The sequence below is a fragment of the Balaenoptera musculus genome, chromosome 4 (assembly GCF_009873245.2).
Source record: "Balaenoptera musculus isolate JJ_BM4_2016_0621 chromosome 4, mBalMus1.pri.v3, whole genome shotgun sequence".
NCBI classification, from domain to species: Eukaryota; Metazoa; Chordata; class Mammalia; order Artiodactyla; family Balaenopteridae; genus Balaenoptera; species Balaenoptera musculus.
Genome location: NC_045788.1, coordinates 15919657 through 15942910, shown reverse-complemented (window position 1 = coordinate 15942910; position 23254 = coordinate 15919657). Strand labels below are relative to the sequence as shown.

Below are 23254 nucleotides of genomic sequence, written 5' to 3'. Positions count from 1 at the left end.
TCTGCAACTGGTGCATCACACACTTGACCTGAGTCTCCCCACCGCAGAGAGCCTCACGCCGGTCCTTGTTACTTCACAGGGCTTCAAGGTGTTGGAAACGGAATCCGGAGATGGCAGAAATTAGAAAGAAATGAACTACATGGTAAATTCTCTCATTTTCATTTTGTTTTCTTTCCAATCTCTGGAATTCAACACACGGAAAAATGCCTGGAAGCATTGGGTTTCACTTGTTTGAGGACTAGTCTAGACATCTAACCACTCAGACAGTGGCTGCTTGTGACGCAGCCAGGCCTCTGGGGCCACTGTGACCCTGGAACATTTTCCTTGGCAACAGGTCCACCAGTTTCCTGGAGGGTGTGCGGGGAGGCGGGCGGAGCAGTGCTATAACCCTGAGAACCCACTTGTTCGCTGGCTGAGCTATAAAGAACTTGGCATCATTTGGGATGGTGGGTTTGGGTGTGTTCCCATGGGAGGTGGGGCTTCCCAGGTCATGCGTCCCATGCATCTTGGGGCACCCATCTTTTGAAAATATTTCTGAACAGAGAAGACAGCGGCCTGCCTTGGGTGGTGTTACTCAAGGCCTCGGGAGATGCCACTCAAGGGTTCTGGGGCTCCTGGCCTGGGATCCAGAATACAATAAGATCTGAAGAAATCAGCTTCCAAAGCCTCTTTATGGTGCCAGGTGTCTTTCCCCCTGCAGGCCCAGGATTTCTCTGGCCGTGCCATGCATGAACCGTTATACTGGGCCTTATTCTGTGCCCTTATTGTGAGATTCATAAGCCCGGCCTCCAGGAAGAAACACTGTGGAACTGCACTGTGGGCATGTGAGAATTCCAGTAAGAATCAGACCTCCATTCCCAGAGCCCCAGTAGGGGATTCAGTCAGATTCCGACTGTGTGAGCCCCAGGATCGGATGACTGACTCATCAAATGCCAGTAGGAGGGGACCCACCACCCCCATGACCCTCCACAAATGGGGAAACAGGACCCCAAGTGAACAAAACAGAGCACCTATGCTCTGCCATCCTTCTGACAGTAACAAAAGGGGAGGATGAACTTCTAAAAGTAAATTCATTCATTCATTCCCTCAGTAAAGGTCAACAGTGATTACTTTGTGCCGGGAAGGGTTCTAATTGTTGGAGATGGAACAGTGAATGGGACAGTCAGGAGCGCCTGCCCTCCTGGGGCCATGTTAGAATGATTGCATCATAATGCCATTCACCACAGCCGAGTCTCAGCACCCTGGAGGTGAAGAGCTTGCCTGTGTCCACTGCACTGTGCATGGAGATAAGTCATCCTCAAGACACCCCCTCTGAGTCCTGGCTGATGGGCATGCATAAGTGGGATGGCTTCCTAAACCTTGATACGGGGTCATCAGATGGTAGACACACCAGTTCCAGCTCTACCTAAGCAGACGCCAAGGTTAGCAAAACTGTGCTGTGGGCTCTTGAGAATAACAGTGAGAATCAGACCTCCAGAGACCTAACAGCCACAGAAGCACATAGCAGCCCATGCAGGGAGGCACGCTCGGCCAGTGTGCGGGTGGGTGGAGGGCAGACGGGCCACGTGGGAGGAAAGAGACACTGCGTCTGTGTTTGTTGCAGCTCTTACTTTGCCTGAGTTGTTGGAAATTCATCTTATGGCTTCTCGGGCATGTTATTAATGTTATCAGTCCTCAGGAGAGGATTGAAATATACTGAATTCATCCTCTTTTTACCATCTTCGGGGTTCCTGGTTTGGGGGAAGTTTAGTGGAAAAATATAACAAAACACAAAGAGACACGATAACTCTTACAAGACTCTTCCTTAAGACATGAAGTGGGTCTTAGTATGATGTACCAGCCGATAAAGAGAATGATTATAGTTCTTGCAAAACCACCCAAGAACTGAGAGTTTCAGGTAAGTGCAGGGCTGGAGAGAGGCCGCACAGAGGCCTTGAGCCTGGGAAAGATGGAAAGGCCTTGAGCCTGGGAAAGTTCCTCCACTCCACCAACATACGCAATTTAAAATTTAAGTCAAATTTTATTTATTTTTTCGAGTGGCATGCTTGCATCCGTGAAGAAGTTAAAATTCCAGCTTCTTTCTGTGTTTTCTGATGGTGAGGTCCTGGGTACATATTTGCCTTGCTGGTGCCCAAGGTACCCAGCCCTGGTAACCAGCAGGCTGCCCAGCCTTGGAAACTGGATGGCTTTCATCTGAGAAGGAAGCAGCTGATGGCTTGTGCTTGGTGGAGTGTGCACAAATGTGGCTGAACGTGGGGTTGGTCCAAAAGGGCACATGTCCCCCCTCTTTCTGCGCTGTGCACTCCTTGGGCTGGGGCGTTGACAGGGTGGGGGGAGCCCGTGTGCTCCAAACTTTTCCAAGCAGCAGGTGTTTGGGCTGAGCCACCAGCTTGCCCGGCAACGGGCTTCCCCTGCTGTGATTGGCTGCTTTCCTTGGTCCTGGCCGAAGTCTGCCTAGCAGCACAGGGACTAATGCCCCACAGCTACAGGGAAACCAACTGTGCAACCCTGACTATAAATAGCCCACAGCAGCTATGCCAGCCAATCATCCTCCTTGAGGATTCCCTTCCCAGATCCTATTTCTTCCATCAGCCAGCCGAGCAGAGATGCGGCCAGCTGTGCCCACAGGAGGCAGCTGCCCTGCCCTCGCCTGGGTCTGGCCTGGAGCTCCAGCCCAGCATACTGCATCACCCTCGGTTGGCACACACAGAGGTCCTGGCCCTTGGCCAACCAACCGACCTCAGCCCGTGGGGGGCTAAGGGTCCTGGCTGGGCCTGCTTATAGAGAAGGCTGGAGAGGATGGGCTTCCCAGGGCAAGACCCCACCAGGAGGATCGCAAGTCCAGCCCAGCTCAGTGACCCACCCACTCACCCACCTTGACTGGCTTCTGCCTGAGCCCAGGCATGGGAAACGCTGAGTGGCAGATCTGGTTGGGTACACAAGGGATGTCATATGAATGGAACCAGGTCAGGCCAGTGCCCCTGAGTGCTTGCACCAGGTCCAGGCACATGTGCCAGTGGTCACTTCCAGTGACAGGCCCAACAGCCTTTCTGCAGCCCAGTGGGAGGCCAGGGGAGAATATGGCAGTCCAGGGTGGTAGTGGCCCTTCCCCCACCCCTCTGAAGCAGAGGTTCAAGGGCAAGACCAGGCCACCACAGCAGCTGTAAAGGGAGAGATGGAGGGAAGGCGGTGCTTCCTGTAGGAGGGGCAGATAAGCCTGTGGGTTCCCCCTCCATGGCCTATGGCAGCAGCTGGGCATCTCTCCACAGCAGCGTGGCTCCACTAGGCTCTGAGGACAGCTCTGTGTCCCGGGACATGAATATCGCCAGTGCATGGAGAGCATTCACCCTGCAGAACGGGTGCCCTGCAAGTGTCTGTGAAACTGAACCAAACTGCAAGCACCCCAGCTCCTAGGCTGGAGTAGGCGGCAGGGTACTCCCCCATTTCTCTCAGAGGGAGGCAGGAGGCTGGAGACTTGGGTTCAAGTCCGGGGTCTCACCTGGCTGTGGGGTCTTTGGCAAAGTTAACCAGTCGAAGCTGCAGGCCCGTAATCAGGATAGGAGCCTCCCTGGCCGTTCCAAAGAAAGGTGTGGAGCTCAGCGGGGCATCCCTCTGCACTTTGGGAACTGGGCCCGGCTGCAGCAAAGTCACGAGCTGTGGTCACTTAGCCCATGGGAGGCGTCCCCAGCTTCTCTAGAAAAACCCAGCCTCTGCCGGCACCTGCCGAGAGCGTGAGGCTGTGCGTACGTGGGCTCCCGGTCACTTGCCTCTGCGTTCAGGTGTGCGACTCTGCCGATTCACACGTGTTTACGCCGAGCCTGGCAGCTCTCTCCTCCGCCCAGGGAAAAATCCACCCCACCGTGGGCCCAGTGGTCACTGCAGGTCCCTCTGTCTTCCTCAAATAGGAAACCTGGTGGAGAAGCAGCACCCCCAGCAGACCCAGGTCATCACCTCCTACGACAACCAAGGTAAGGTTCCGCCACTACCTGTGACCTCCCCTCCAGCTCCTGTGTGCCCGGATCCACTGTCCTGGCCAGAGACAGCAGGTGCAGAGCCCAGACTGTGGGGAGCGGGGGCCTCTCTGTCCTGGGGATGCTGGAGCACCCTTCCCCTCTCCCACATCCCATGGAGAACAGTGAGAGGCTGCATGTGTCATGGAACAGAGGAGTAAAGTCCTCAGGCTCCAGCGTCCACGGCTGTCATCAGCGTCACCCTGGTTGTCATCACTGTACCTGACATTTGCTGAGTGCTAACTTCATGTCAGCCGCCCTGCCAGACCACTTACATGATCATTCTCATGTGAATTATGCCTCACAACAGTCGTATTTGATTGGTACTCTTACTATCTTCATTTCGCAGATGAGCGAGCTGAGGCTTAGAAAGGTTTTCTTTCGTCCAAGATCACATGGCCAGCAAGAGTCAGAGCAGGAGCGGCCTGACCCCCTCCCTGCCCACCCCCCGCGCCCCCCCAACCACCACCAGGGCCTCAGCTGTTACACTTCTCACAGCTCTGCTTCTCGCAGCCACCCTAGAAACCGGCCTCCCCCTACTGGCTCGCCGCGTGCAAGCCTTCCCTCCCACTGAGTCACAGCGGTTCCCTGGCCTCTCCTCCTGAGGCTGAGCCTTCCAGGGCCTTCCACCCAGGGACAAGTTTAACTCAGCAACGGGGAGTGAGAGGGCCCTTCCTCAAGAATCCTCACTTTGCCAGGACGGGTCCTGGGGGGTCAGGGAGGGCAGGCAAGGGCACCCCCGTGCGGACTCTGCAGTTGACTGGATCTGAGAGCACGACGGGGTAGAGACGGGTTGGCTCCGTAGCTACAGCTGGAGGAGAGGCCAGGTTACAGACCTCCACTGCCCCCCCCCTCACTAACCTCCCCTCCTGCCAGCTCGGTTTTTCTGCTCAGGGCCTGGTGCCTGAGAGCTCTCATAGACTCAGCCCTAAGATGTCACCACTGGTGCTCTCAGCACTGATGTCCTAATCTATAAGGGTTACGTCCAGGGTGCGGTGCGGAAGGAGGAGACCCTGGAGGATTCGGAGGTCCTCGGGGAATTGCTCTCTGAGACACCGGCTAACCCACCATCCCCAGGGAAAGGCACTGGCAGGTAGTGAGGAAGGGCCTGTCAGCTCAAGTTCCCAGCAGAGGTGGCCAGCTGTCCTTGCAATCTAGGTCAGTATCCATTTAGGGCAGAATTCCTGGGACTATGGCTCCAGGACAAACCCCAGGGCACTCCGTGGGCCCACGACGACCTGCTACCCCCCTGAGCACCGCGAGGACAAACCCAGGCCCCCTGCTTCTCTGGAATGACTAGCAGCGCAGCTCACCCCAAACAAGAGTAAGTGACACCTCACTAAAGTGAGAGTGGATTAGCAGCCACTTCTCTCGCTTGGCTCTGGCCACATCCCCGGTGGGGTCATGGTGTTATCCCTGCTTACAGAGGAGGAGTCTGGGACCGGGGTTGCTGCAGTCCCCGAGTGGGGTGCTCCTGTCAGACCTGTGCGGCGGGACCAGGGGGATGGGGCCTGCCGCTCTCCAGAGCCTCACCTGGCACACCATACCCCGGCTCTCATGGGCCACTCACATGCCACCTCCCAGCATCTGAGGCTTCCAGAGGGCAGGAAGGAGGGTGGCCTTGGCATCCGGCAAACAGGACAGGGTCCATTGTAAGTTGGGATAGGATGGGACCCCCGGGTCTTAAGGGAGCCTGGACCACAGCGAGGGAGAGGCTGCCCTGCTCTGGGGCTGAGCCAGAGTCCACACTGACGGTGACCCGTCCATTCCACAAAAAGCAGCTCTGGATGCCGCCACTGGGGATCCATCAGAGAACAGACAAAGGCTCCTGTCCCCGTGGAGCTGACACCTAGCGAGGGAGACAGATGACCCTAACAAGAAAAATGCAAGGTGTCAGATAAGGCTAAGGGAGAAAATAAAGCAGGAAGGGGGATGGGGGGTGGTGCACATGGGTGTGTATTAGTTTCCTATGGCTGCTGTAACACATTATCACAAACTTGGTAACTTGACACAAATGTATTCTCTTTAACTGTTCTGAGACTACAAGTCCCAAGCCAGCCTCGCTGGGCTAATCAGTCTCTCGGTTGGCAGGCAGGTTCCTTTTGGAGGCTCTGGGTAAGAACCTTTTCCTTGACTCTGCCGGCTTCTAGAGGCTGCTGGCACTTGCCAACTTGTAGCTGCGTCACTCCAATCTCCACTTCCACTATGACATTGCCTTCTCTCCGTAAAGTAGATACATTCCCCTCTATTTTATAAGAATCCTGGTGATGACATCGGGCCCACCCGGATAATCCAGGATTGCCTTCCTATCACGAGATCCTTAAGCAAATCACATCTGCAGAGTCCCCTTTGCCATATAAGGTAACTTTCACAGGTTCCCAGAATTAGGACATGGATAGCTTTAAGGGCCATCATGCAGCTACCACAGGGAATGATTTAAAATAGAGTGATTGAGAAAGGCCTCCCTGGGAAGGTGACATCTGAGTAAGGGAGGCGGTAGAGCAGCGGGTCATGCGGCCTCCGGGGAAGAGCTCCCCGCAGAGGGACACCGGGTGTGGTAACTTCATGCAACAGGTGACGGAAAGATCACTGGAATCTTGGATCTTCATGCAGAAGAGGGTTTCGGAGGATTCATCTGCAATGGGTGTGTGCGTTGAATGAGAGGGGAACGATCACAGGAGCCCCAGTGACCTCAGGCCCCGAAAGTTATTCGTGACGAATCAGATTTGGGTTGAGGCCTCATCCTTCCAGGTCACCCACCCTCCTCCCCACGCAGACCCTCAGTGCCTTCTTGGATCATGCACGCACTAGGCTCCAACTGCCGTGTTTCCAGACTTGTGACATCCCTGTCGAGCTCCATTCTGCAGAAAGAATCATGAATGGCCCTGGGTTTTCAAGAGCCCAGTGGAAGCCAGGGTCAGTCAGGGCTGCAGGAGATGCCCTTCATCACCCCCTGACGGGTGCCCCTGAGGTCTTGGCCCTGAGCTCTGCACACTCTCTGTCATCCCACGACTAGAGCCACTGCAGTACCCGGTGCGGGATCTACAGAGCTGGACTGTCCCGGGTCATCATTCAGCTCGCTGTTCCTGGGATGTCAGAGCTTACGCTTCCTGCACTAAAGCTGACTGCCATACTCTGGGTAGACACCTCTGTTGAACACCCAGCCAGGGGCTGTTTAAGGGTCGTTTTTTTAATAATTACAAATGCTTTAGCTGAGGTTTTCTTGGCAGGAAAAAATTCCAAGGCAGAGGATCCAGGTTGTAAAGGCAGCAGCCAGTTACAGAGAGCATTAAGGACCACCTTAAGTCAATGACGGCAAACATCTGACGTGAATCCTGCAGCCTCCACACACTGATATACACCCACGTGTGTGTGTGCACACTCACACACACACATTCACATACACACGCACATACCTGACAATCTTTGCTAATTGATAAGCGCTCCAGGCAGCCACTTCCAATCAGTCAGAGTTAATGAACAACACGAAATCTGTTTGCCATCTCTGCATTAGGAATTCTGAGCAAATTAGGCCTTTAGACAAAGCCTGATTCAAACCCGCAGAGACCTGGAGATAAGCTCTCGAGTGGGAGGACTCTCCTGACGGGGTAGAAGGCAGGCCCAGGGCAGCAGGCCAGGGGATGGGCTTGGGCTTGCCTGCTGCATCTCCACGTCTGCGAGGGTGGGGAGACGGAAGCAGAGCCCGTAGCATCTGGGAAAAGGGCCTGGGAACCACTTCTCAGATGCAGCAGAAAATAATCGCTAATACACTTTTACTAAGACAGCCAGAGTTTCAGCTTCAGAAAATGCTGTCTGGGTGACAACTGGTAGAAATGGGGAGGGGTGCCATGAGAGAGCCAGCCAGGTGACCCGAAATCCCAGGAAGGGGCTACTTTGGGTTTAGATGTGACTAAGATTAATGCCATGGTATCTGACTGTACTTAGGGTTTAGATCTCGCTTTAAATTGTGCTCCAAATAATGCTCCACTCTTTATCATTGGAGATTGGCCAAATTAATTTTTTCCATAAATTAAGAGTTTTATTTGATACAGGAATGTTGTAGTCAGCAAACTCTTAGCACTTCACACCTTTAGGAAGCATGGGTACTGTGACCCTGCTCACCTGGGGACAGCATGCCCAGACCCAGGCCCGTGTGGAGCAGAGAAGCCTCCCGGAAGTGCTCTCACACACCTGTGAATGGGAGTGGGAATCACACTCCCACACCCATCAGGGAGGCGGGGAGGGGAGTGATGATGATCACCAGCACCACTTTGGGGCAGAGCCAGGAGTGGGCCTCAGGAGGATGCTGGACGTCAGCCCCTGTCCAAGAGGGGAGAGAGAAGAGGCAGTGCAGGGAGGAGGAGGGGATGAGAAACGGTGATGGGTGGAGCTTCCGGCCAGGGCGAGTTCCCAGTGGGAGACCACCTCAGCACCCACCTCGGAAGGGCTTAAAGAGTATTTTATTTTTCGGCTTGCTCATTCTCTGACAGAGCGACGTGGCTGGATTGGAGTGGTTGGAAGTACCCGGACGTTAGGAGAAGTTCGGGGAAGAGGTTTGTTGTTGAGCCCTAAACCAACAGGTGGGTCAGTTTTGCAGCTTCCCTGCACTTCTGGAGATTGTTGCAGCTCAGCATTTTCCAGATTTTGTTTGATAAAATAGTACTGGGTCAAGTAGACTTCTGCAGGACTTCTCAGAGCATTGTGTGTTGCGAACTACAAAAGGGGAGAAAGTGGGCATTTTTCTCACAAGGAATCTGGCAGCCAAGTACAGCTTGGCATCCACTTTGAAAACTGACTCCGAGTGTCTCTGGGGGAGAAAGTACAAAGGCAGAGGTGAGCAGGCTGTGCCTCGTGCATCGTGGGAAGACACACAGGCAGAGTTTGCTGCCCATGGCGATGGTACCCGATCCTGGGACCAGAGCTGAATGATGCTTTGAACTCTGAAATGCTTAACGTCTTGTCAAGTCGCAGGCTGATTTTCTTTGACAGTGAATGTGCTAGAAACTAGAAACTCAAAATGAATATTAACCCCTTTAAAGTAATCCCTCGGGAGGCCACATTGTATCTTTTAAAATTGTTTGAGAATTACCCTCTTTGGCATGCAGAACAAGTTCATGAGCTACACAAGAAAGTCAGTATTGTTATTCTGTGAAAATACATTTAACAGGCAAAGGGTTAAAAGAGCTCTTACAAAATCAACAGGGAAAAAATAACGCGTCAATAGGAAAATAGGTGATTCACTAAATAAGATTTAAAATGGCAAATAAGTATATGAAAAACACTACACTGAAAATTAAAGAAATACACAAAAACAATGAGATGTCATTGTTCATTGATAAAAATGTAAAGGGTTAATAACAATCAAATGTCAGTGAGTGTATTGGTAATCTAGTTTTACATTACAAACCACCCCAAAACTCAGTGGCTTAAAACAATTACCAGCTTACAAGTCTACAGGTTGGCTGGATATTCTCGTCTGAGCCACACCTGGCTGATCGCAGGTCTTGGCTGGGCTCGTTCATGTGTGTGGTCAGTGGGAGGGTTGGCAGGAGAGCAGCTGGTCTAGGGTGGCCTCAGCTGAGATGGCTCTGCTCTGCTCCATGTGGTCTGTCATCCTCCAGGAGGCTAGCCTGGGTGCAGTCACACGGCAGTTGTGGCTGGAATCCCAAGAATGGAAGTGGCAGCTGCAAAGTCTCTAGGCCTAGGCTCCGAGCATGCACAGAATCACTTCTACCACATGCTAACTGGACAGAGCACATCATCAGGCTGGGCCAAATGTGAGGGAAGGAATGAAAGACCTCTTCTTAGGAAGAAGTACAAAGTATTGTGGCCAATCTTGCCATCAAACACAGCAAGGATGAGCAAAGTAGGCATTCCCTTGCACTGTTGAGAGGATCGTAAACTTAAAATCATTCATGAGAAAAGTTTGCCAATATCTAACAAAAGCCTTAAAAACCTCCATACCTTTTGTTCCATGTTTAAGAATGTATTTGAAGGAATTGATTTGAAGAGTGTGCAAAGCAGTGTGTATCAGAATGTTCATCACATCATTGTTTAAATAGCAAAACATTCGGGAAATGTTAACTATCCAACAAAAAGGGATTGCTTATAATGATTATAAACCATTTATAGAATAGAGTATTATGCAGCCATTTAAAATGATGACTTGTGAAGATGACTTTATATTCACAGACATGTAAAGACTTAAGTGAAGAAAGCAGGATACAAAAAGCATGTTTATTATAATCCTGCTTTTCAGTGTCACCTTCTATTTTACATCTTTCTGTATCATACAAGTTTTTGTTTTGTTTTAATTCTGCTTTGACTTTGGTGTTTGGTTGGTATTTTAAAATTTTTATTTTAATTTAAATTAACATGCAGTAAAATTGGATTTTCTGGTGTGGAGTTCTATGAGTTTTAACACATGCACAGATTCACGTCACCAACACCACAATCAGAATACAGGGAAGTTCTGTCACCCCAAAAAGTCTCTTGTGCAGACTCTTTGTAGTCACATCCTCCCATCATTCCTAAGAGAATTGTTGAGAAGTACAGCTTGATACGGATGTACCACAAGGTGTTTATCCATTCACCCATCAAAGGACATTTAGGTTGTTTCCAGTTTGGGGTGATTATGAATAGAACTTCTATAAACATTTGTGTATAAGTCTTTGTGTGAACATGAGTTTTCATTTCTCTGGGATAAAAGCCCAAAAGTGTAATTGTTGAGTCATATGTTAAGTACATGTTTTGTTTTATAAGCAACTGCCAAACTGCGGTATCATTTTACAATCCCACCTGCATATATGACTTTGTCAGCATATAGTATTGCCACTATTTTTTTTATTATTGGTCTTCTAATAGGTGTGATATCTCATTCTGCTTTCAATCTGAATTTTCCTAATGGCTAATCATGTTGAAAAACAGCAAGATGTTGAACATCTTATTTGGTGATATATCTATTCTTTTACCCATTTTCTAATCGGATTGTCCTTGCACTTTTGTAAAAAATCAATTTGCCATATTTGCGTGGGTCTATTTCTTAACGCTGTTATGTTCCATTGAGCTATATTTCTATCCCTTTGCCAATATCACACTGTTGTGATTACTCTAGCTTTATAGTACATCTTTTTTTCCTTTTAAGTGATTTTAATTAACTTATTTATTTTTGGCTGCATTGGATCTTCATTGCTGCGCACCGGCTTTCGCTAGTTGCGGCGAGTGGGGGCTACTCTTCGTTGCGGCGTGCAGGTTTCTCATTGCATTGGCTTCTCTTGTTGCAGAGCACGGGCTGTAGGCATGCGGGCTTCAGTAGCTGTGGCACGTGGGCTCAGTAGTTGTGACTCGCGGGCTCCAGAGCACAGGCTCAGCAGTTGTGGCGCACGGGCTTAGTTTCTCCGTGGCATGTGGGATCTTCCCGGACCAGGGATCGAACCCGTGTCCCCTGCATCGGCAGGCGGATTCTCATCCACTGTGCCACCAGGGAAGTCCTATAGTACATCTTAAAATCAGTTGGAGTCCTCTTAATTTTTTTTCAAAATTAGTTTGGTTATTCTAGTTGCTGTACCTTTCTATCAAAATTTTAGAATCATCTTGCCTATATCTACCATCTATAAAATTCCTCCAAGGAGTTTGATTGAAATTGCATTAAATCTATAGATGAATTTAGGGAGAATTGCCAACTTGACAATATTGAGACTTCCAGTTCAGAACATGATATGCTTCCCCACTTATTTTAGTCCTCTTTAATTCGTGTGATCATATTCTTTAGTTTTCAGCCTAGAGTTCCTGCACTTTTTTTTAGATTTATACTTAAGTATTTCATTTTTAGAGATATGAGAAATAGTAATTTTAAATTCAATTTCTAATAATTTATTTCCAATACAAATATAATTGATTTTAGGGTGCTGACCTTGTATCCTGTGACCATGCTAAACTTACTTTTTAGTTCTAGGAAATTCTTTTGTAGATTATTTGGGATTTTTCTTTGTAGATAGACATGTCATCTGTGAATAGAAGAGTTTTATTTCTTCCATTCTGATCTATATGACTTTTCTTTCTTTCTCTTGTCCTATTTCACTGAGTAGGACTTTCAGTACAATGTTTATTAGGAACAGTGAGAGTGGCCATCCTTGCCTTATTCCCAGTCCTAGGGGGAGAGCATTCCAGTTTTCACTATTAAATACGCTCTTAGCTCTGAGTTTTTGGTAGATGCACTTTTTCAGATTAAGAAGTTCCCTTCTATTCCTAGCTTCTTGGGAGGTTTTGTTGAATGGATGCTAAATTTTGTCAAATGATTTTTCTGCATCAGTTGATATGATCATGTGGGTTTTCTTCTTTAGCCTGCTAATATGGTGAATTACATTCATTGATTTTCAAATATTGAATTAGCCTTGCATTCCCAAAGTAAACCACAGTTGGTTGTGGTATGTTATTCTTTTACTATATTGCTGGATTTTATTTTTCTAATATTTTATTGAGGATTTTTATGTTTATGTCCATAAGGGATATTGGTCTGTAATATTCTTTTCTTATACTGTCTTTGTCTGGTTTTGGTATCATAAAATGGATATAAATTATTCGATACTCTTCTGTTTTCTGAAGGATCTTGTGAAAAATTGTCATTGGTGTTATTTCTTTTTAAATTTTGTTAGAACTTGCCAGTGAAACCATCTGGGCCTGGTTTTTGTTTGCTTGTTTGTTTTTGGAAAATTTTGAACTACAAGTTTAGTTTTAAAAATACATATAGGAAAATTCAGGTTATCTACTCATTGGGTGAGTTTTGGTAGTTTGTAACTTTCAAGGAATTGGTTCACTTCATTTTAGTTGCAGAATTTCTCTCATAGACTTATTTGTACTATTCCCTTATTATTATTTTAATATATATGGGGTCTGTAGTGATATCACTCATTTCATTCCTGATATTGGTGTCTTGATTCCTGATTTGTGTCTTACCTCTTTTTTATTTGGTCACTCTGGTTAGAGTTTTATCTACTTTACTGATCTTTTCAAAGAACCAGCTCTTGGTTTTGTGGATTATTCTATCATTATTTCTTCAAATATTTTTTTCTGCACCACACTATTTCTCCTCTCTTTGTGGGATCTCAGTGACATGAATGTTAGATCTTCAGGCATTGTCACACAAGTTCCTGAGGCTCTGTTCACTGTTTCTCTCTGTTTTTCTTCAATAATTCCTATTGATCTATGTTCAAGTTCACTGACTCTTTGCTTTGTCATCTCTATTTTGCTATTGAGCATATCCAGATAATTTTTTAAACGACTATATTTTTCAGTTCTAAAATTTTTATTTCTTTCTTCTTTATGTCTTCTACATTTTGCTGATACTTTGTATCTTTCCATTTATTTTAAACTATTTGCCCTCACTTTTTAGAGCATGGTTATCATGGCTCTTTCAAAGTCTTTGTCTGATAATTCCAAAATCTGTGTCATCATGGGGTTAGCATCTGTTGATTTTCTTTTCCTTTTTAAGTTGATATTTTCTAGGGTTTCTCTATACTGAGTAATTTGGGATTGTAGCCTTTGCAATGCTATGCAGATCTGCCCCACACATGCACCCAGCGGCCAGTCTGGGCATTGGTCTACCCCCTAGTTTAGTTCTCAAAGACTGTGATATGATGCTTAGGATGAGATCAAAGCATGCACAACATGAATGAGGTCCGTCCATGCAGAGGTGACCACAGGAGCTCATCCATAGCTTTATGGAATTGCTTTCTTGAGCTCCCTCCTCTTTATGACCCACTTCCCAGTCCTCTGGCCCAAAAACTGGGGTTTTAGTTCCCCACTCTCTGGGTAGTTCTCACATTCTGCCTGCCTCTGGAAACAATCAGCAGAGAAACAAAGAGAGAAAAAAAATCAATGAGTATTTTCCCCCACACTCTTGGGAATCATAGCTTCACTGGTACCTCCCCTCAAAGACTTAGGTGCCTGCCAGGCCACCAAACTCACTGCTGCACTGATACCAGCAGAATTTCTCTGGGGGCTGAGTCAGGAGATAATGGAAAAAAGGGGTAAAAAACAACAGGGGATTTCCCCCACTCTGACTCTTAGAGTTTCCCTTTCTCACTCCACAGACCAAAAGAAAGGGCTTCTCTTAGAGCACTTTTTCTCTGCATCCGTTGTGCACTGCTGGATTTGGGGCTGCCTTTGAGTCCAGTCTAGGTAATACCATTGGGGGTGGGGAATGGTCAACTCTGCCAATTTGATGATGCTTTAAATTCTAATCTTCTTTCCCAATTTGCCTATCATTTACTTTGCGGAGTCCTCAAATAGTTAGCCCATGCATTCTTTCCAATGCCTACAGTTGCACTCGGTGGGAGAGACAGGGTAGAATTTGTTTACTCCATCTCGCCCAGATCTGGAAACTGTCTGCTTATTTCTTGGTTTTTGGTTTTGTAAACAAAAATTATTTGCATATTCAAAAGAAAACTCTAAAACCAATTGTGTTTTATTGATCAAACATCTGTCATGAGACATTGCACCCTTTCCTGGCAGCGTCTGGCTGAGAATATCACCTCCTATTCCTTTGCAGGGACACAGCTGACTGTGGAGGTCCACCCTCAGGATGCCATGCCCCAACTGCTCAAGAAGTTCTCCTTGGCTAAACGTACGTACGTACAGGGCTACTCATGTGTGGAGGGCTGGCAGGGAGGATTGAGGGTAGCTGGAAGGGCCAGAGCTCAGCCTGGACACCTTCTTGGGGAAGGAGAGGAGTGACCTGGGCCTACACGCTGGGAAGAGGCAGAGACAGGACAGCTTCATCCTGGGGCACGCTCTTCTCCACACTCAACAACCCCTGTTCTTAAGTCTCTGCCATTAGGTGTGGGTAACACAAGGCATTTAGCTAAAGATGAATTTCATCACAAGAGTGCTGTTGTTTTTAGACACCATTTATTGACTGCCTGAAAAGTGACATGCACAGTGCTAAGCACTGTACACTCAATAAGCTTTTAACTCTTTGATATGCACCAGTATTATCCCCACCTTTCAGATCAGCAAAGGCTCAGAGAGGTGAAATAACTGCCAGTCACCCAGTTAGGAATCGGATCAGAACCCAGGTCCTAATGAAGTCTGTACCCTTAACCACCGTACCTGGCTGCCTTCTATGCTGTGCGCACAGGCCCAACCCAGGCCCACGATGTCTCCTCTGCTCCCTTCTTTGTCCTCTCCCTGCATCTGTCCATCCTGTGGGTAAACAGGGGCCTGGGGAAATGCTGGCCAAGGAACGGAGGCTGCAGAACAGCCAAGGCTGAGGTTCATGAAGTGAACCTTCATGTCCGCTCATAGGGGGTGCCGAGGCAGCTCCTCCAAGGCTGCCTGGTCCTGCAGCCCTCAGCAGCCAGGCCCTCGGAAGGGCAGGCAGGTGTAGAGAGGTCAGGCCCTGGGAGTTGACTGGCTGGGTTCAGATCCCAGCTGTGTGACCTCAGGCAAGTGGCTTAACCTCTATTTTGGACTCAATTTCCTCATGTATAAAAGGAGGAAAATAATTCAACATCCCTCATAGGATTGTCATGAGGTTAAATGAGATAGTCAATAATGCACAAGCCAGGTATAGTAAGTACACAAAAAATCTGGCTACTATTTTGAACCCCCATCACTCTATCAAAGAATGTAGGTGGAAACAAAATGTGGGTGTAAGAAAGACAAGGCCCACTGTTTCTCAGAGTGGTCTATGTACATTTGCAAACTTCTGTACATTTGAAGGCCTACAGTGACCTTCAAGGGCAGAGAAAAACTTGCCTTGGCATCCCCACCTCTGGCTCCTCCTGGTTCCATCAGGGACCCACATCTTCCTGACCTGGCTTCAAATCAGCAGGAAATTCTCTCCTGTTGCCTGTGGAGTCTAATAACAATTGCTGACCATTCTGCCTTAACAGTCCTGGATTTATAGGATTTGGTTGTCCTTGAACCTTCCCGAGGAATAATTCCCCTCTCCCCCCTTTCATGAACTGCCCATGGTCAGTTCTTGTCCTGGGGTCATCTGGTAGTGAATTCACTGGTGCTCTCAGGATCCCCAGCTGTGGTCCAAGATGGCAGGAGCGTCCAGAGGAGGGAGGAACGCGGAGCTCCAGGCAGGCCCAGTGAATAATCGCAAGGCTTGATGCCCAAGCAAATTCTCCCTCTGCTCACAGACTGCACTTCTCTTTCTTGTCATCCCCTCACTGGCTCCCAGTCCTCCCTATTCCTCAGCAGGAAGCCCAGGGCAATCCCAGCAGCAATTCCGTGGTGGGTGGGGATGGGAGCAAGAAGACTGTGAGAGGGAGAGTGAAGAGGAGAGGTCAGAAACAAGGACACCCACACAGAGAATCATCTGTGCTTGCATTTCTATTTCTTCTGAAGTGTCTCTACTTCTGACCTTTGGGATATTGTAGGTTTCCAAGGTGATAAAAATGGAAACACAAGACCCCGGCAGCCTGGAGGGAAAGACGCCCATGGTAAGTTGCGGGGCCTTCTTTGGAGCCGTTCTCTGAGACGGTAAGCTGGTTTAGCCTCATGAGCCAATCTGCGGTCACTTGGAAATGGCTCCCTGGAGCACTGTGCCTGGAGTCTGGGGCCACCTCTGGGCTCAGGGGACAGGAGTATCATGATCGATTGGCAACGCCTGCCATGGACACAGGTAGAGAAGTAAAAAGCCCACACGCCAGATGCGATCCCAAAGCTAAAGCATAAACCCCACCAATAACAAGGCAGCCCATTATGGGAAACATTAAAAACAGAATTCAGAATTGTATTAACTTTAAATGGAATGCCAAGCATCTGCACGGAGGGAGGCATGTGAATGAGCAGAGTGGGGCAGAGGAAGAAATCCCGAATGGGTAATAGACGGCCTGGGTTCGAATCCGGCTTTTGGTCCTCACTCACCTTCCCTGGGCCTCAGTTTCCCCCTCAGTAGACCAGATGGCATCTAAGGTTTAGTACAGTTTGGTACTTCTTCCCATTGTTTTGCTTTAAAATTAGAATAACTTAGTTAATGCCACTGGTATTTTAAATGTATTTATGCAAAATCATATTCAAATATTATATAATCTGCTCAGAAAGTAAATTTAATGAGGCATAAATCATTATGGATATTCTTAATGTTCAGATAGTGTAGAATGGAACCGAGAAAGGGTAAAACTGATAATAGGGTTTTTCAGTCCCATTTTAGAAACACCATCCTTCTTTGAAATGGGGGCGGGGAGACCTCATTTGCAGAGCTGACGCTTGCTAAATGTGTAAGTCCACTTCATATCCACTTAGGTCACCGTGACGGCCCTTGTCAGAGGATGGCAGGAGCCAGAGTCCGTAGGGGGAAGAGGGCACCAAGAAGCGGGGAAGCTTGGCAGGGCCTGTTGCCGTGTCTCCCCTCCCTTCTGAGGGTCTGGCTGGGCAAGGGCCGCATGGTAGACCACCCAGGATAGGCCCTGAGGTGATCTGAGTGATGGAGGCGAGAAATCCCAGCTCTGGCACCAGACAGTCACTGAGCCGCGATGGCGCTGGGCTTCTAGGGAGCGCCAGGGTAAGACTGTACAGGACAGAAGGCTGGGGGCAGGGGGCGTCCAGGGAATCTTGGTGCTTATTAGAGGAGCAGAAAATGAAGAAAGAAAATGCTAGGTTGCCGGGCGAGGCCACAGCCTCACTGTAGAGTTTGCACAGCCTGCCTGCCCACCACGCACCCTGTCCCCTCTTAGGAGAGGAACAGCCTCGGATCCTGGATGTGTCAGAGATCACAGGGACCAGCACCTCTCCTCGCCCCACACCCTCCTTCCCCCCCACCGCCGCCCCCCACGAGGACTCCTGCAGGGCATCAGCAGGGACCGAGGGAGCAGAGAGAGGGGGCCAAATCCAGTCTGAGGCTGAGAAGGGAGAAGGGCCTGGGTCCTAACAGGAAGGGACCCACAGCAGTGGGGAAGTGCAGAAGGACCCGTGTGGCCTGCTCCTGACAGCTGAACTTGACTGGAGGCTGGGAGCTCCTCTGTGACCAGACGTTGACCAGCTCCCTGACCAGCTGGCACTGCCTGACCTCCAGTGCTGGCCCAGAGAGGGTCGTGGAGCAGCTCCAGCCAGCGCTGGTGGCGTCCCCACCCTCTCAGCACACCTCTCAGGTCTATAGCACCAAGGAAACGACTGTATCCATCTCGGTGGGAATGGCGGCACTCTCCAAAATGCTGTCCCCCGCTGTTCTACAGTCTGACTTACAGCCCTGGTTCTGGCTATGCAGCCTCTACACTTGCTGTTCTGGTCTCCCTGTAGCTCACGCAGTTACTTAAAGACATTTAATAAATTATTTTTCTGCTTAAACTGAAAAAAAAAAAAGGACTCTCAGAGTCCACGAGGGTTGTGTGGGTACACGCAGGCGCAGCCCCGCACCGGGCACAGAGGCTTCTCACCCCTGCTCTGCGCTTGCCTGCAAAGGACCCTCACCCTGCACCCTCCCAGGGAGAAGAGTGCTGACCTTACCACGTGATCCACCGTCTCTTTCACTCCCGCAGGTGCCCCGTAGATTGCGCCTGAGGCTGGGCTGCTGGCTTTAGCACTACTGCCCAGTCACCGGAGGGGGAGGTCACCGGACTAGACCCCAGGCCTTGTGCAGCCCCACCAGGCACTTTCCCATGTTACTCTGCTCTTCCCAGGCTTGCTGTCATGTCCGGGGGTCCCACCAGCACCCCTTACTCACCCGGAGGTTCCTGACATGGCAGGCTGAGAGCTGATCCACTGGAGTCAGGGGATCAGTGCCCCTTTGGCCGCATCCGCCTCTCACCCCCGCCCTGTCCTCCTATCCAGCTTGCCTGATTTTGGTCAGCCTGGCTCAGAGGGCCTTGAATAAGAAAGACCCAGCCAGAGCCCAGGCTCTTCTCCGGGCTGGGACAGGGGTTTGCTGCCCGTCCATCCATGGGTTGGTCTGACCACTGGTCAGTCAGCCCTGCAGCAGCTGCCTGGGGCTGTCCTGTGTCCTGACCTCCTCTGAGAAAGGCTGTGTGTAGAAGAGTGACTCTGAGGCCCAGCTTCCCTCAGGGCCCCCCCCCCACTGTACTTTGGGCACCTGTTGCCAGAACTCTTAACTTTCTTGGGGTGCAAGTGGTCAGTCTCCAGCTAACCATGGGCAAGGGAAGAAGCCTGTCTGGGTGCCAAACGCACCTCACCCTACGGAGGCCCAGGTGGCCCAGGACCATCATGCCCTCTCCCACAGCCGGGTGCCCTTCAGACTCCCCTGGGCACCGTGGCCAGGACATCAGTGGCGAGCGGCACTGCCTGGAAGCTTTCCACAGAGCATTCATTCCTGGAAGAGCTAGCAGGGAATCTGCAGGAAACTGTGGGGTGGGGAGAAGGGATTCTGTCATCAGTCCGTCTGGGGCTGCTGAATTCGTTGAGGTGCAATCCATCACTCTCTTTACTGCTGACCTCTGGGGTCTGCTTACTGTCCCTGTGAGTCTCCCAGAGGACCAGAGGAGTTACCACGGTTCCCAAACCAGCTGGACCGAGGAACCCTTCTAAACTATTGAGAGTTTCAGTCTGGGAATCATGTTGAAGGTCAGGCAGTCACAGCTCCTCAAAAAGACAGGGAGCCCTGGGCCAGGCAGGCCTGTTGGCCAGTCTCAGCCCCTGACCAACCTCCTTGTGTTTCCAGCCTACCCCTGGGATCGCTCCAGCCTGAAATCCATGCCCCTGGACCTGCGGCAGTTTGAGAAACTGGACACCTATGCCTCACAGGTAGGAGAGCCGGGCCCTCTGCCGGCGATGGCCACCCCCACAAGGCGGCTTGGAGTTTCCCAAGCCAGAGAGGCAAAGGCTCTCCCCAGACCCCTCCTGAGTGTATCCTGAGTCCCTTGGATGGACAGTACCGAGCGCCTTTCCACAGCGTGTGGGAGGGGGACAGAAGGCCCCCGGACAGAGGCCATTTCGCCCTCCCAACCCACCCACGGTCCTGATGCTTTCGCCCCAGGCTACACACCCCGCGCCACCCCGTTGGCAGGAGCCTCCGGCCAGCCCTGTCCCATCCTCCCCTGCCCATTGGGGCACTGCTGCTGCTGAGCCCGGCCAGCCCCAGCCCATGAAGGAAGGGACGTGAGGATGGGGGAAGGACCACAGATGCAGATGGCCAGCACCCACATGGCCACAGCAGTCCTCACCCCGAACACGTGGGCGGCTGAGCTCCCACACCTCTGCGCCTGGGCACATCTGGGGCGGGTGTGGGGAGGGGCAGCTACAAGAGCTGATGCCCTAGGGACACACTGGGGTCCTGGGAGCCGGGCAGGAGCCATACCACAGAGAGTCTGATTGGAGCAGCTAAGGAGCTGGACCCGTTGCTAAGGTCAGAGTGAGCAATCCTAGGCCGATAAGCCGGGAGATCGTCTACAGTCCTAGGAAAACCACCCTGGGGTTGGCACATAGTGGACACTCAGGAGCCTTGTTTGCTGAACTGATGAGTGATGATAGGAGCCCGGATCAGAGAGTCTGATTCAAGGCAGGGACACCAGTAGGGGGTGTCCAGCTGTCCCGGCAGGAGGAGGCATCCCTGGATGAAGCGGGGACACTGAGAACGGAGAGGAGCTGGAAGCAGAGGGGAAGGACCCCTCCCCAGTGTGTGTGCAGAGAGGCAAAGGCGGGGCAGGGCTTGCCCAGTCACTGCGCTGAGTGGTGGAGGGCAGGCAGGGTAGCTCCTCGGCACGTGGAGCGAGGGGGCAGGAGCATGTGTCGGGGGGTGACGGTTTGTGTGGGAGGCAGTGGGCTCTAGTGCCTGTGGAGATGACCCCTGGGCAGCTGGATAGCCGAGCCTGGGGCTGTATCTAGCCTGGAGAGGTCTGGGCCGGAAACCCTGCTTTGGGAGCCGTCAGATTCAGCTAAGAGCTGAAGCCATAGGGAGGGTGCCATCTTGGGGAAGGCAGCGCCAGGAGCCACCTGAGGCCGGGCGAGACCAGGAAGGGTCAGTGTTCTAGAAGGTGCAGGCTTGGTTCACTCTGGCCGGGCGAGGCTAGACAGGCTCCCTTCCACTGCTCAGCACTGAGGCCCTTCGTACTTCCAGGGGGGCAGCTCAGAGGAGGTTGACGGCCTCGGCCAGGCTCCGGCAGGCTGAAGGGCAAATGGGGGTTGAAGGGGGAGGGAGTGGAGGGAAGACCCCACAGGAGCCTGGCAAGGAAGGGAGACTAGATGTGGGCAGTCCTGAGAGAGAGACTGGGGGGCGTTTTGAAGAGACACGGCAGACAGGAGAGGCTGGGGCCGCCAGGACAGGGAGGAGGAGGTGAGGACACGTCCGAGCGAGGACAGTGCCTGAGGAAGGAAGCACAGGCTTTGCCAAGGCAGGCGGCCGGGCTCCGAGGCCGGCAGAGAGCCCAGCTGAGCAGGAGGAGGGCTCGTTGGTAAGGAAGTCTTGCCTGGGCCTTGTTGAGTCCGAGGCCAGGTCATCTGCGAGAGTGAGGGGAGGGAAGGGGGGGCGTCCAGAGTCTGTGCAGGGTGGGATATGTTGTCAGGGCTGCCAGAAGGGATGGACAGGCTGCTGGACAGGCTCAGAGAGCAGTGAGTGGGGACCAAAGGACCAGAAGCCATACAACCGAAGCTGGGGATTAAGTCAGGAGTCAGCCAGGCTGTAATGTGGGCCTGCAATGTGTGCTTCTAGGCCCTGGGAGAGGGACAAAGACAGGACTGTGGTGTTGGAGCAGCTGGGCGAGGGGGGACGCGGAGGGGCCTGGCGGTCTCCCTGTGCTCAGAGGGTGGGCGCTGGAGCTCCCGGGTGAGCGACGGAACCGTCCCAGGGGAGAACACGCCAGGAGAACCTAGGGTGGGAGCTGACCGAGGCGTGGGCAACCATTGCAGAGGTAAGCGCACAGGTGCCCCTGCTTCTCTAGAAAGAGTGAGCATGGCCAGGGCTGCCTTTCCAGCAACCCCAGCCCTGTTTCCTCCTGAGGATCCCTGCAGAAAACCTAACTTGCTCTTTTTTTATGTATTATGGTAAAATATATGCCATATAGTTTGCCATTTGAATCGTTTTTAAGTGTACAATTCAGTGACATCAATTACATTCCCAGTGTTGTACAACCATCACCACTGTCTACTCCCAAAATCACCCCAAGCAGAAACTTTGTACCTGTTAAGCAATAACTCCCCATTCTCCCTCCTCCCAGCCCCTGGTAACCTCTAATTTATTTACTGTCTCTATGAATTTGTCTAGTCTAGATATTTCATATAAGTAAGAATCATACACTGTGTCTTTTTGTGTCTGACTTGTTTCACTTAGCATTGTGTTTCCAAGGTTCGTCCATGTTGTAACATCTCTGAGAACTTCATTCCTTTTAATGGATGAGTAATATTTCACTGCATGGATATATCACATTTTGTTTATCCATTCATCTGTGATGGGCACTTGCATTGTTTCTACCTTTTGGCTATTGTGAATGTTGCCCCATGAACATTGGTGAACAGGTATCTGAGTATCTGTCTGCAGTTCTTTTGGGTATATACTTAGGAGTAGAATTGCTGGGTCATATGGTAATCCCATGTTGAAATTTCTGAGGAACTGCCAAATTGTTTCCCACAGCAGCTGCACCGTTTTACATTCCCACCAGCAATGTACAAGGGTTCTAATTTCTTCAAATTTTGCCAATTTTTTTATGATTGCCTTTTTTTTTTTTTTTTTTTTTTTTACTATAGCTATCCTAGTGGGTATGAAATAGTATCTCACTGTGGTTTTGATTTGCATTTCCCTAGTGACTAATGACGTTGAACATCTTTTCATGTGTCTATTGGCCATTTATACATTTTTGGAGAAATGTATATTCAAGTCCTTGGCCCATTTTAAAATTGGGTTGTCTTTTTGTTGTTGAATTATAAGGGTTCTTTATATATTCTGGATATTAAACCCTTATCAGGTATATGATTTGCAAATATTTTCTTCCATTCTATAAGTTATGTTCTCATTTTCTTAATACTGTCCTTTGATGCACAGAAGATTTTTATTGTTATGAAGCCAAATTAATCTATTTTTTCTTTTATGTCTTGTGCTTTTGGTATCATATCTAAGAATCCATTGCCAAATCCAAGGTCACAGTGATTTACCCCTGTGTTTTCTTCTAAGAGTTTTATGGTTTAAGTTCTTATATTTAGGTCATTGATTATTTTTGAGTTAATTTTTATATATGGTATAATGTAGGGGTCCAACTTCCTTCTTTTGCATATGGATATCCAGTTGCCAGGTACCATCTATTAAAGAGACTATTCTTTCCCCATTGAATGGACCTGACACCCTGGTCAAA

General features: G+C 50.1%; 1 protein-coding gene across 2 annotated transcripts in view; it reads left to right on the top strand.

Annotated features, from left to right (window-relative positions):
* Positions 1 to 23254, top strand: part of KY (kyphoscoliosis peptidase) — a 45320-nt gene that overhangs the window by 3465 nt on the left and 18601 nt on the right. The window contains exons 2-7 of one of the 2 annotated variants that reach the window (XM_036851746.1): positions 80 to 142; positions 3906 to 3968; positions 8501 to 8590; positions 14560 to 14634; positions 16400 to 16462; positions 19636 to 19718. In XM_036851746.1, the coding sequence (XP_036707641.1) occupies positions 80 to 142; positions 3906 to 3968; positions 8501 to 8590; positions 14560 to 14634; positions 16400 to 16462; positions 19636 to 19718 (437 nt within the window). The remainder of the gene's footprint in view (positions 1 to 79; positions 143 to 3905; positions 3969 to 8500; positions 8591 to 14559; positions 14635 to 16399; positions 16463 to 19635; positions 19719 to 23254) is intronic. The other variant, XM_036851747.1, reaches the window with a different exon arrangement.